Genomic DNA, 13,647 nt, shown 5'->3' with positions numbered 1-13,647 from the left:
GTGTCGATATCTGCAGTTAAGGTGAGGTAGTCTGTTACCTGTCGGACGAGTCATTCTCTGAGGGTGGACCCCGAAGGGCTGTGGCGATGCGTAGGACTTAAAAAGCTCTGCATGTCCTCCATCAACAACACGTCTGTAAAGCGTCCTGTCCTTGCCGGCGTGGTTGTGGGAGGAGGAGGATTACTTTCACCTCTTCCCCTGTAAGATTCCCGTTGTGCTGTGACATCACCCTTATACGCTGTGTAAAGCATACTTTTTAATTTATTTTGGAACTGCTGCATCCTTTCCGACTGTAATTCGGTAACATTTCAGGCACTTCCTGCTTATACCGGGGGTCTAGTAGCGTGGACACCCAGTACAGGTCGTTCTCCTTCAGCCTTTTTATACGAGGGTCCCTCAACAGGCACAACAGCATGAAAGACCCCATTTGCACAAGGTTGGATGCCGAGCTACTCATGTCCCGTTCCTCGTCCTCAGTGATCTCACTTAAGGTATGTTTTTCCCCCCAGCCACGTACAACACCACGGGTACCAGATAGGTGACAACGAGCACCCTGGGATGCCTGTTGTGGTTGGTCTTCCTCCTCCTCCTCAAAGCCACATTCCTCCTCTGACTCCTCTTCCTCACAATCCTCTTCCAGCGTTGCCGCAGGTCCAGCAAGCGATGCTGATAAGGCTGTTTCTGGTGGTGATGGTGACCACAACTCTTCCTCTTCCTCTTCACGCTCATCTACGGCCTGATCCAGCACTCTTCGCAGGGCACGCTCCAGGAAGAACACAAATGGTATGATGTCGCTGATGGTGCCTTCGGTGCGACTGACTAGGTTTGTCACCTCTTCAAAAGGACACATGAGCCTACAGGCGTTGCGCATGAGCGTCCAGTAACGTGGCAAAAAAATTCCCAGCTTCGCAGAGGCTGTCCTAACACCCTGGTCATACAAATAGTCGTTAACGGCTTTTTCTTGTTGGAGCAGGCGGTCGAACATTAGGAGTGTTGAATTCCAACGTGTCGGGGTGTGGCAAATCAAGCGGCTCACTGGCATGTTGTTTCGCCGCTGGATATATGAAAAGTGCGCCATGGCCGTGTAGGAACGCCTGAAATGGCCACACACCTTCCTGGCCTGCTTCAGGACGTCCTGTAAGCCTGGGTACTTATGCACAAAGCGTTGTACGATCAGATTACACCCATGTGCCATGCACGGCACATGTGTCAACTTGCCCAAATTCAATGCCGCCAACAAATTTCTTCCGTTGTCACAAACCACTTTGCCGATCTCCAGTTGGTGCGGAGTCAGCCACTGATCCACCTGTGCGTTCAGGGTGGACATGAGTGCTGGTCCGGTGTGACTCTCTGCTTTCAGGCAAGTCAACCCCAAGACGGCGTGACACTGCCGTATCCGGGATGTGGAATAGTACCTGGGGAGCTGGGGGGGTGCCGTTGATGTGGAGCAAGATGCAGCAGCAGAAGAGGACTCAGCCGAGGAGGTTATGGAAGAGGATGGAGTAGGAGGAGTAGAGGAGGTGGCAGCAGGCCTGCCTGTAAGTCGTGGCGGTGTCACCAACTCCTCTGCAGAGCCACGAATTCCATGCTTGGCAGCCGTCAGCAGGTTTACCCAATGCGCAGTGTAGGTGATATACCTGCCCTGACCATGCTTTGCAGACCAGGTATCAGTGGTCAGATGGACCCTTGCCCCAACACTGTGTGCCAGACATGCCATTACTTCCTTTTGCACAATCGAGTACAGGTTGGGGATTGCCTTTTGTGCAAAGGAATTTCGGCCGGGTACCTTCCACTGCGGTGTCCCAATAGCTACAAATTTTTGGAACGCCTCAGACTCCACCAGCTTGTATGGTAAAAGCTGGCGGGCTAAGAGGTCAGACAAGCCAGCTGTCAGATGCCGGGCAAGGGGGTGACTTTGTGACATTGGCTTCTTAGGCTCAAACATGTCCTTGACAGACAACTGACTTTGGGCAGATGAGCAGGAACTGCTCAAGGCGAGAGACGGAGTGGCGGATGGTTGAGAGGGGGCAAGGAGGACAGCAGTGGTTGACGTGGCTGAAGATGCTGGACCAGGAGGAGGATGGCGGCTTTGAGTTTGTGTGCTGCTTGTACTCATGTGTTGATCCCATAGGCGCTTGTGATGTGCGATCATGTGCCTTCGCAAAGCAGTTGTACCTAGGTGGGTGTTGGACTTCCCACGACTCAGTTTCTTTTGGCACAGGTTGCAAATGGCATCGCTGTTGTCAGAGGCAGACACACAAAAAAAATGCCACACTGCTGAGCTCTGCAATGACAGCATTCTGGTGGTGGCAACAGCATGCATTGATTGGCGTGCTGTCTGGCTGTCCCCGGGTGCCGATGCATGCTGTCTGACTGTGCCACTAGCTCCTTGCGACGACCTCCCCCTGCTTCCAACTCGTCTCCTCCTCCTCTCTGTCTCCCCATCTGAACTTTCCCCCTGTTCTTCTTCTCTTCTAGCGGGCACCCACGTGACATCCACGGACGCATCGTCATCATCAACCGCTTCACTTGTATCTGACAACTCAGCAAAGGAAGCAGCAGCGGGTACAACATCATCATCATCATCACACCGTACGTCCATGTGTGTAATGCTGCCTGACTGAGACATATCCCTGTTATCTACATCCTCTGGCAATAATGGTTGCGCATCACTCATTTCTTCCAACTGATGTGTAAATAACTCCTCTGACAGATCAAGTGAAGCGTCTGTGGTGCTAGTGTTGGTGGTGGCGGCAGGTGGGCGAGTGGTAACTTGAGAGGTGCCCGAAGCTAAGCTGGAGGAGGATGGTGCGTCAAGGTTCCGAGCGGAAGCTGTAGAAGATTGGGTGTCCTGTGTTAGCCAGTCAACTATGTCCTCAGAACTTTTCGAGTTCAGGGTACGTGGCCTCTGAACACTGGGCATTATTCTAGGGCCAAAGGGAATCACAGCACCATGACCACGACGGCCCCTGCGGGGTGGCCTGCCTCTGCCTGTCATTTTTTTTCGATTAGTGGTACTATGCGTGCAAGCTACTGTGACAACAGATATGAGTGGCACTGTGCACTGGCAGAAGTTGGCAGAGTAGACGCTGTAGGCCTGACACACACAAATTTCTAGTTTTTTTTTTTTAAATGTACACTACTGTTACACCAGATATGAGTTGCACTGGTGTGAAACTGTGCCCTGGCAGGCCCTGAAACGCACACGTGTGAAGGAAACTGACTGCTATTATTTCACAGTCAAAAAAGTGTTGTTTTTTTTAAATGTACACTACTGTTACACCAGATATGAGTTGCACTGGTGTGAGACTGTGCCCTGGCAGGCCCTGAAACGCACACTTGTGAAGGAAACTGACTGCTATTATTTCACAGTCAAATTTAAATTTTTTTTTTTTTTTATGTACACTACTGTTACACCAGTAGTTATTATACATCACCAAAAACAGGGGTGGATTGGGCCTACTCAACCTACACCAGTACTACTTAGCACCCCCTTTGATGTTGCAGGGCAATTGACCCATATTGTCCACTGGCACACACCCCCAGATAAAAGACAATGGGTAGAAATAGAGTCATTGCTCACAGGGGCAGGCATCCCCCAATTCTACATTTGGGTTTCCAAACAACATCGCACTTTCTACGGACTACCTGTCCAGCTATTCTAAACTCACTCCAAATATGGGACCAGGCAGCACCAAAATACGCATTAGGGGACCCCCTATCGCCAATGGTACTCGGAAACAGATCATTCCCTCCAGGAATGAGAGCAAATGACTTTAGGGGACTGGAACATACAGGACTGCAACGATTTATACACCTCTATGTGGACAATGACATTGTCACATATGAACACCTACAAACATTAGCACCGTTAACAACATGATATTACTTCTGCTGCATCCAGGTTAGGGGGGAGATCAGATTGGCCGGTGATGCTCCAATAGCACCAAACCACTGCTTAATGAAGACATCAATAGCTTGGCTCACCACCCACAGATGCTGGGGGGTTGACTAAGAATGAATCAAAAAAGAGATACAGCTCAAAGCACTTTAAGACAAAGAGATGGAGCAGGGATATATTGTACGCTAATAACTTACAAAGTTACACCCATTGTTACTCTAATTTATGGTTTGAATGACAAGTTATCTCGTTATTTCTTTGCAAAACTAATACAAAAAAAACTGACAAAATGCAAACAGGCAAAATATGCATAATTCAACATGCATAGCCTAACATGTAAACTTCTCCTTTCTCTGTATCAATGTACCATTGCTATATGAAACCAGTTTTGCTGTTGCACAAGCCATTATATCGCTTATGTATCACAGTTGTATGTGATGGCAAAAATAAAGATATTTAAAAAAAAAATTGAGCAACCACTAGGAAAATGCATATGCTGTTTTCAAATATGCCCCAGAATTTATTTTTACATATAGCCCCAGAATTTTAATGTTCCTTGTTCTATTATTATGTTATCTTGTCTAATGAAATATCTAATTTTGTACAATTTCAGTTTATCAGAGCATTTACAGACTTTCTGGCTTTCATGGTCCTCTTCAACTACATTATCCCAGTGTCTATGTATGTAACAGTGGAAATGCAGAAATTCCTGGGTTCCTATTTCCTCACTTGGGACGAGGAAATGTTTGATGAGAGCACAGGAGAAGGTCCTCTAGTGAATACGTCCGATCTTAATGAAGAGCTTGGACAGGTGAAAAATACTAATATGATTTTACAAATATATACTGGCCAATACAAACTATTATCTGGAAAAGGGAAAACTAACATCAGTAGCGCTCCACTGGTGTAAGAAATGAGGAAGGGGGGCCCTACCTTTAATCAATCTAAGGATAAAAAGGGATATGCAAACAAGGCTCACAGGCTCCTGATGACGGCGTTTTGTACACGCCGAAACACTATAGTCACCTGAACAACTACAGCTTAATGTAGTTGTTCAGGTGAGATCTATAGCTCCCTGCAGGCAATCTAATGTAAACACTGTGTTTTCAGAGAAAATACAGTGTTTACATTGATTGATAGGAATACCTCCAGTGGCCGTCACTGAGACGGCCACCAGAGGGACTTCCTATCATGTATGGCCCTAAAAAGGCCATGTACACGTCAGACGTATTAAAATACATCTGACGTGTGCAGGAAAGAGAAGGCACTGTGTGCGGGCCTTCTCTCTCCTGCCTGTCAGCAGAGGAGGGGGCGGCCAAAGACCGCATGCGTGGGAGTACGCTCAAGATGCCGCCCTATGAAGTATGTGCGCATGTGCGGCGAAGCCGCGCATGTGCACAAGGGAGCAATGACACTTCCGAATGGAAGCGTCTGATTGCTTTCTACTTGCGCCCGCCTATTTCATCATTTTCACAAAATAGGGGGTGCAGCTTCACGAGGCTCCCGGCGCTGGAACGAGGTGAGTAAAAAGGGCTGCGTGGAGTGTCCCTTTAATCACTGCATTTGGTAGCACTTTTTTTTTATTTTTGTTACCACTATGGTTATTGATTTTTAGGTGTTTCTTATTTATTTATAACTTTAGTAGGGAGAGTTGGTTCAGGTAGACACTAGTGGTCAGACCACGGTGTCGAGGTAACCCTGTGCCTTTTCTCTCTCCCTAACCCCGTTCACACTACTTTACCGTCACTCGGACACTAGGGGAACTGGAACTTAGATGCTATTTAGTACTCCAAATAATGGATCCCCTGTGCACCGTTTAGTAGATCTCTCTTTTTTCAAGTTGTACTTTTTGTTTGCATATCCTTTTTATCCTTAGATTGTTTAAAGGCAGGGCCCTCCTTCCTCATTTCCTATACTAGTGGAGCTCTCCCGATGTTAGTTTCCCCTTGTGGGATTCTATACATCACTTTCTCCTATTTCCTGCATATTTTGGAGGGTTACCCCCTTATTGGAGCTCCCTATTAGGTGGTTACAGTGGTGCAGCTCACGAGCTCCTGACCTGCATTCTGTTTACTTTATTTCTCCATTTTGTGTTATTATCTCGAAAACTATTCATAAACAGGACTATATAATATACACAAGGTCACACGTTTAGACTGGAAGTAATGAGATTTAGTCTAAGGCAAAAAAAAGACATTTTTTTTTACAGTAAGAAAAACAAGGTTGTGTAATTCTCTCCCTGAAGAAGAGAAAAACCTAATATTCAGGGATATTATTTTTAACTAGTGGGGTAATAGCTTCTTGATCCAAGGAGATATCTGACTGCCATTCTGAGGTCAAGAGGGAATTTTTTCCTAGTTTCTGCAAAATTGAAGCACCTCATAAATTTTTTGTTCCCACCTTCTTTTCGATCAACAGCAAATGTAAGAAAGGCGGAACATGATGGACGCATGTCTCTTTTCAGCTATGTAAAATAGTTCCTGGCTATTTCATTAATAATAACATAAACATAGGTGCCTCACATAATACATTCAAAATCCCAATCTATACAAAATGTAGCCTTTTTTTCCAGATTATATTAAAATTACATAATGGAAAGTTGAAAAAGGATAACCTGCAAATCAGTCACATAAAACCCAGCAATATGTTTTGTTTTTATGTACGTAATCAAGAATTTAGTCTTCATAGAAAGAACTTTAACAAAATCGAAAATCATTGGTTTGTAAATAGGTCACACAGGTGAGAAATAGTTACATAATAGTACTTTATAAGTCTATTCATACACATAGTACTAAATGACAAATTAGCACACACAGTAATGAATCACTGCATTTACTGGTTTATTTTATGTGTTGTTATACAGGTGCTTGTCATTTCTATTAAAATAATTATTTAGTAAGTGGTACGCAAACAATCAGCCAATAGATGTCTGTAGTGCCATTCTATTTGATCCATTCATTCTAAGTTAAATAACTAACTAGAATTTGATCAATGTGTCATGTATTGTACCCTTCTGGAAGATACTTTCAGGTTATTGTAAACAAATAACTTGTAGAATTACATAAACTGTGCATGTACTTTCATATTAGAACCCATTAGATTTCCAAGCACATTCTGATATGTTCTTTACTGGGATACTCTGAAGGTAGAGGTAGGCAAGATGTAAAGTCATTGAGAGGTAGTACAGTGGAAAACGCTCAAACACACACTTTCTTTTTCTTATCATCTTATCATATGCAGAATAAAGGAACACTATAGTCACCAGAACAACTACAGCTTAATGTAGTTGTTCTGGTGTGTATAGTTTGTTCCTGTAGGCATTTTCCTGTATACATTGTCTTTTCAGTGCTTCCGAGGGACGCCTCCAGTAGCAGTCACTCAGACCGCCACTAGAGGTGCTTCCCGGGTCAGTGCTGCACAGTGTACTGACGTTCCGCATCTGCATGGAGACCCTGAACATTTCTTATACAGATGCATTGATTCAATGCATCAATATAAGGAGATGCTCATTGGTGCAATGCAGTGTTAGCCTCCCAATGTTTATTTATGGATGATTTAGCCATGGGGGCAGGGCATGGCAGAGCCTGAAATAATTCAGTATTAATATATAGTAGCTATTTCAATAAAAATTGCATATCTTATAATTTTCTTTTAAAGATTTAGCATTATCATCTTATTTTTGTCTAACCAAACACTAACCTATAAGTCTGTGTGCTTGAAAGTTTTTTAATGTCCCTGAGAGATATACAGCGCTTATAAACACATGTGCACGTATTATATCACAGAAATTTGAAACAGGTAGTTTTTTTAGATTAACAATAAATACCCTCAGGTCAAGTGTTCTAGACGAATAGTGGATTACTGGCATTTAAAATCAGACACCTACACAACACACATGGTGCCAGCCAGCCTGAACAGATCCGTGTTGCCAAGTTTTGAGAATAAAAAGAATTAAAAAATGAATTATGAGATCACACAATGTAATAATGTTTATCCTCTGGCACTGCAGCTGTTAACTACATTTTCCTAGTTGTTAGGCTAGACAAACTGCATCTCAGACAGCCACATTTATAAAGGGGAACAGTTATTGTAATTAGATTTGCCAGATTACCTTGTTTTGGCTTTCAGTTTATGAAATCGCATTGTGCCAAGCATGGTTTAAAATAAAAAAAAAATAATTTTAGGCTGAGTATGTATGATTCATATGTGATCTGTAGAAAATCTATTACAGGGACACTCCAGACACCTAAAGCACAATTTATCTTGCTCATGTGCTTTATGTGTGAAATGTTTATACTCTTTTTTTTTTTTTTCCTTTGTCCAAAAAGTGTGGATTTCAATAGAAATTGACACTTATATAAATTAACCTGGTTACACCCCCTGGCTGTCAACCAGAGAACTGGCCCTGTTAGTTCCTGGTTTGGTTAGCTCAGTGGAGACTCAAGAGACAGGCAGTTGCCCACAGCACATGTAACATTGGAAGCCCAGAACCCTGTTCCAAGCTACTAATGTCAATTATGTGTATAAAAAAAATCTGTCGTCTCTATGAGAATCTTGTGATTGGCAAGCGACCCTGTGACATCAAAGGGGGTGCGGACGTAAGTGCCAAAAGTTTCGCCTTCGCCGGAATCTAGGTGAGTAAAACTTTTTTATTTTACAGGTTTCAAGGGGCTTCTCCTTAGTGTCCAATATAGCATTTTACTCTGGAAAGCTCTCGCTCCATAAGAGTTAGAGTAACACTTTAAACATCAGCTCTTTTCTTTACAGGAAATGTTTAGGGAAGCCTGTATAAGTAACACACAGGGAGGTGTAGCTAGGGCTGCATAAAAAAGTGATTTAAAACTCCTAAATGGCAGATAATTAAGCAGTGATTGCAGCGGCATGATCTGTACACCAAAACTGCTTCATTAACCCTTTAAGACCGGAGGGCGTACTATTACGCCCTATTTTAAGCGGCTCTAAACGCCGCCGGGCGTAATAGTACGCCCTCCGGTCTTTTGTTACTTACCCGGTCGCCGGCGATCCCACGCCGGCAATCGCGGTTGGGGGGACTCCCAGGGAGCTTCCCGCGGCACCTCCGTCCTCCTAGGGGGCTTCCCGGCCATGTGAGAGTGAGGTCCTTGCAGGGACCTCACAATCACATGGCCAGGTTAGCTGACGCAGGCATTGCCAGCAGGGGGACTAACTGTAATGACAGTTAGTCCCCCTGCTGGCTGAAATAATAAAAAAAAGTTAATCAGTGTAAAAAAAATAAAATTATATATTATATATATATGATCTAAGTATATATATACACATATACATACACACACATACACTGTCTAGGTGTATTTTACTATTAATATATATAAAATTATATATATATATATATATATTAATATCAAATTACACATATACTGATACTGATTAAATATATATATACAATTATTGTTATATATATATATATTTATATATAATATAAAAAATTATGTAAATACGTTAAAAAATAAAATTAAAAAAATAATCTAAAATAAATAATTAAAAAATATATAGATGTGTGTTATTTCGTTCTAATTGTATTGTGATATTAATATATATATATATTTATATCAAAATACACATAGAACGAAATAATATATATATCTATATACATAAATATATACGTATATATCACTATATATATACCTATATATAAATAAAAATATAAAAAATATATATATATATATACACATACGTATATATATATATATATATATATATACATATATTAATTCTACACATATATTTATGTAATATTTTTACATAATTAGGTATCTTAATTAATTACGCGGGCTGGTATTAACGACAAGCTCATTATGAATATGTGGTTAGTACAAGGCAACACCATCACCACCTAAAACGCTGCTAACATAAACATAGTGGTGAGGTGTAAGCAATTGGGTTAGTCGGCAGTGTGAATTGGGGTCATGTGTGGCAGTCTCCTTAAATGAAGTCCCTTATGGTGGGGCAATGTCCCGGTAACTCACACAGTCCCGAATTGTCCTTCAGGTTGTGGCAATGACGGTGGGTGTTCCGTTCTGTCGTCTGGGGACAAATTCAACAGCGCTGGCAGTTTCCCAACTTGGGGGGTTCGTATGCCTCTCCTTGGGTGCTGGCTGAGTCAGTGTGTTCGGAGGGAGGCCGAGCAGCCCCAGGATCGTCGGTGCCTCTTGTATGCAGTGTATTTTGTGCGTATCATCGCCCTTTGTTACCATCAGGGTGTGAGCTTGGCCCCAGCGGTATTTAATATGTTGCTCCCGTAGGAGTGATGTCAGCTGGTGCAGGGATCTCCTCCAGGCCAACATTGCTCCCGAGAGGTTCGCATAAAACGTTAGATTCATATCTTCGAAGGGGTAGGTCGGCTGGACCCTGGCCGCTGCCAGGACTGCGGATCTGTCTCTTTGGGTTTGGAACTGCAGGATTACATCCCGGGTGGCTGATTCTGGAGCCTTAGCAGGTTTTGGGATGCGGAACATTTCATCTAGTGTCACCGCTTTGGCTTGCTTTGGGTTGAGCATTACCGCGAGGAGCCGTCGCACGAAATGGGGCAGTTCAGAGTCCGTTACAGTATCTGGTATGCCTCTGATCTTGAGATGCTTCAGCCGACGTTTATCTTCCATCTCAGCATATCGTAGGTCATTCTACTTAGACAGGCTCCTCAGCGCCTGAACCTCCTGCTGTAGTTCCTTGATTTGTGTGTCTTGGGTTTGCGTGGTGTGTTCCACAGCACCGAGTCATCCATTAAGGCCCTGCAGGGTGTCCCGAATCGAGGCCACATCCGCCGATATTTTTTTATGGTGGTCTGCCATTAAGTCTCTGATGGCCTCCATGCTCACCGGTGTACGGGTTGCGGCGGGTGGTGGGGGTTGTGTTCGGGTCGGTGGTGGTTTGAGGGTGGCCTGTATGAGCTCCCCTTCTGCTTCATCCGATGATTCACTGTAGAAGTCTGAGCATCCACCATGGAGGGACGCCATGTTAGGGCTAGAGGCTTCTTGGGCCTTCCGCCACAGCTCACCAATATGTGTGCCCGGTTTGAGTTTTTCAGGTTTCAGTTTCTTCGTTTTTCGCCCCATCGCATTAGTCTAAACAGCTGGGGCTATCCGGGTTGGATTTGGCCCGATTGTGTTTTTTTTTAGTAGGTTTTTTCAGTTTTCAGGCCTGGAGCTCAGCAGACCTGCGACCATCCGCTTCTGTGGTTAGGCCACGCCCCTCCACGGTTTTTTAATTTTTCACGCACAAACAGCACTTACACGGACGATATTATTGCTGCAATTCTATTTACTGTTTTGAAACACAAATATTTGTCTTCAGCAAAGTCTCCCGAGTACAACAGTACCCCTCATGTACAGGTTTTATGGTGTTTTCAAAAGTTACAGCGTCAAAAAAGGCTTGTGTTTAATTTTTTTCACATTAAAATTCGCCAGATTTGTTAGATTGCCTTTGAGACCCTATGGTAGCCCAAGAATGAATCCTGTAACTTCCCAAAACACCATAAAACCTGTACATAGGGGGTACTGTTTTACACGTGAGACTTTGCTGAATACAAATATGTGTATTTTATTGCAGTAAAAGCAAACAGTATTATGACATTGACAGTTAAAATGTCATGTAGAACTAAAAAAATAACAACATTTCTTATTTTTGCCCATTTGTTTCATATTAAATTATGTTTCATAGCTAAATATTTGATATTAAATGGAAGCCCTGTTTCCTCTGAATAAAATTATATATAATAAGGGTGAATTACGGTTGGACAGACATATAGCGCAAATGCCGGGTTTTTGTCATGCCTTAACTACCGGTAATTCCTTGTCTCTTCCGGGTTGACGGAGCTTAGCCACACCCCCTTCTCTGACGCGGTCTCCCCACAAGACGCTGGATTATTGAACAGCGTTACCGCGAAATCAAACCGGCTAAAGATTTTCTTCAACCTCTACTTGTGAACCGAACCGGACTGGAAATCTACATACCCTCCTTCTCCTCTCCTCGACCACGGCTAGTATCTGGACCTTCCTCATCCTGTTTGAGAAACTTCCCTCCCCGGAGGAGAACTCCGGGAACCTGATTTTTCACCCTTGGAAGCTAAGTCAATTGCTAAATCCGTAATAGGAGCTCACCTGCTCCCAAGCCCGCTAAGCATTCCTGCTACAGCCTGTTCTCAAGTCCGCTAAGCATTCATGCTACAGCCTGCTCTCAGGCCTGCTATCTCTAACTCCAAAACGAATCACTCCTGCTTCAACTTCATTTCTAATTTCCTCCGTTTCCATAGAACTTGCAAACTCCAATGTGCTATATTGCATGTATGTCAGAAGCTGCTTACTCCGTTTAAACACACAGCAAAGTAATTAAAGATACAGTACCTGTATTTTCCGTAATTGAATACACAGTTCCTATTCTATTCTCCAAGTATCCTAGTCAACAATCTAAGTCCTAAGAGATCTGCAGTTGTGCTCCATATCAATATATGTAAGCATTACAGTTTTGTTTACGTTTTGTTTTGTTCACAACGTGTACATTTGGCTCAGTCCTTAAGGGGTTAAGATAACGCTTTATTTTTTTTGTTTTGTTGAGAACTAGACTTGTGCACAAATGCATTTTGGCTGGTACACACAAATCAATCCATTTGTGATTTACCTGAGTATTCCTATTCATGAATTAAATACCACCACAGTTAAATCCTGGATGAATTGATTGATTTGATAATTCCACAAGTTCTCAGACAGCAGCGCCATGGTGTATTATGGTATATGCTGCAACCTTAATACTCCAGCTGGCCTGTGCGTTATATCCCATGATGACTGAGTGTCAACATGCTGTAATGCCAAATGTTGTTTATTCCTGGATCAATTATAAGTGATGAATTTCTCCATCATAGGTTCCATAAAGTGCCCATGATAATGAACTGACTGAAAGTCTTTAACATAATAAAAGCTGCTGCTCTCATTTATGAGCTTGACCACATTGCCTCCTGCATTCAAGTATTTTCTTAAAATAAAGAAGCACTAAATTACATGTTTTTTTTGTTGTTGTTGTTGTTTTTTAGATACAGCGCTGTTAAAATGATCACCTTATTTAATATGACTGCAGTGTGCAGGTTGTCGTGTCTTTGTCCGCCTTATTTGAATATATATACACAGCCAGCTGGCTCTTAATATGCAGTGTTAGTAAATACACAGAATTTTCTGCTAACAAGTAGGGCTGTGTTTAATTAGCACCTTCTGTTTGTAATCTTTCTAATGAAGATACTGTTACTAAGTGTGATAGCTTTTCTTAATAGTAGGTTTTCTAACATTCAAATAATAGCATTACAAGCTTGGTAATTGAACAATAAAAGCTGAGGAAACTCACCATGAGATTTATATTCTCCTGCCTGGAAACACACAGCAAACAAATCTGCATTTTATGCAAAAGATTACAAGTCTGTCTGCATATATGTATTGCAATATAGCCATCCAATGTCATGCACTTGGTATATAGATGCATACCTTGGGTATACTGATGGTACTCAAAATATAAAAGGAAATCAGCGCTAGTTTAACAAACAATATGTAGGTAGGCAGCAGCCCAAACGAAGGAGACCCCTCAAATCCTTCAACAAATGGGAAAATACAAAGAAATGGGCTAGGGCTGCGCCAGTAGAATAAAATAACGTAAAATAGTCCAAAAGAGTCTCACTAGACCAACAATGCTTGATGGAATGTAGATGAGTAGACTTTTCAATACTAGTG

General features: G+C 42.7%; 1 protein-coding gene across 6 annotated transcripts in view; it reads left to right on the top strand.

Moving 5' to 3' along the window:
• ATP11A (ATPase phospholipid transporting 11A) overlaps nt 1-13,647 on the top strand; it is a 202,101-nt gene that overhangs the window by 129,124 nt on the left and 59,330 nt on the right. For all 6 annotated transcript variants that reach the window (XM_063459730.1, XM_063459725.1, XM_063459743.1 and 3 more), the window contains exon 12: nt 4,515-4,712. In XM_063459730.1, coding sequence (XP_063315800.1) covers nt 4,515-4,712 — 198 coding nt within the window. The remainder of the gene's footprint in view (nt 1-4,514; nt 4,713-13,647) is intronic.

The sequence above is a fragment of the Pelobates fuscus genome, chromosome 1 (genome assembly GCF_036172605.1).
Source record: "Pelobates fuscus isolate aPelFus1 chromosome 1, aPelFus1.pri, whole genome shotgun sequence".
NCBI classification, from domain to species: domain Eukaryota; kingdom Metazoa; phylum Chordata; class Amphibia; order Anura; family Pelobatidae; genus Pelobates; species Pelobates fuscus.
This window is presented reverse-complemented; position numbering and strand designations above follow the sequence as displayed.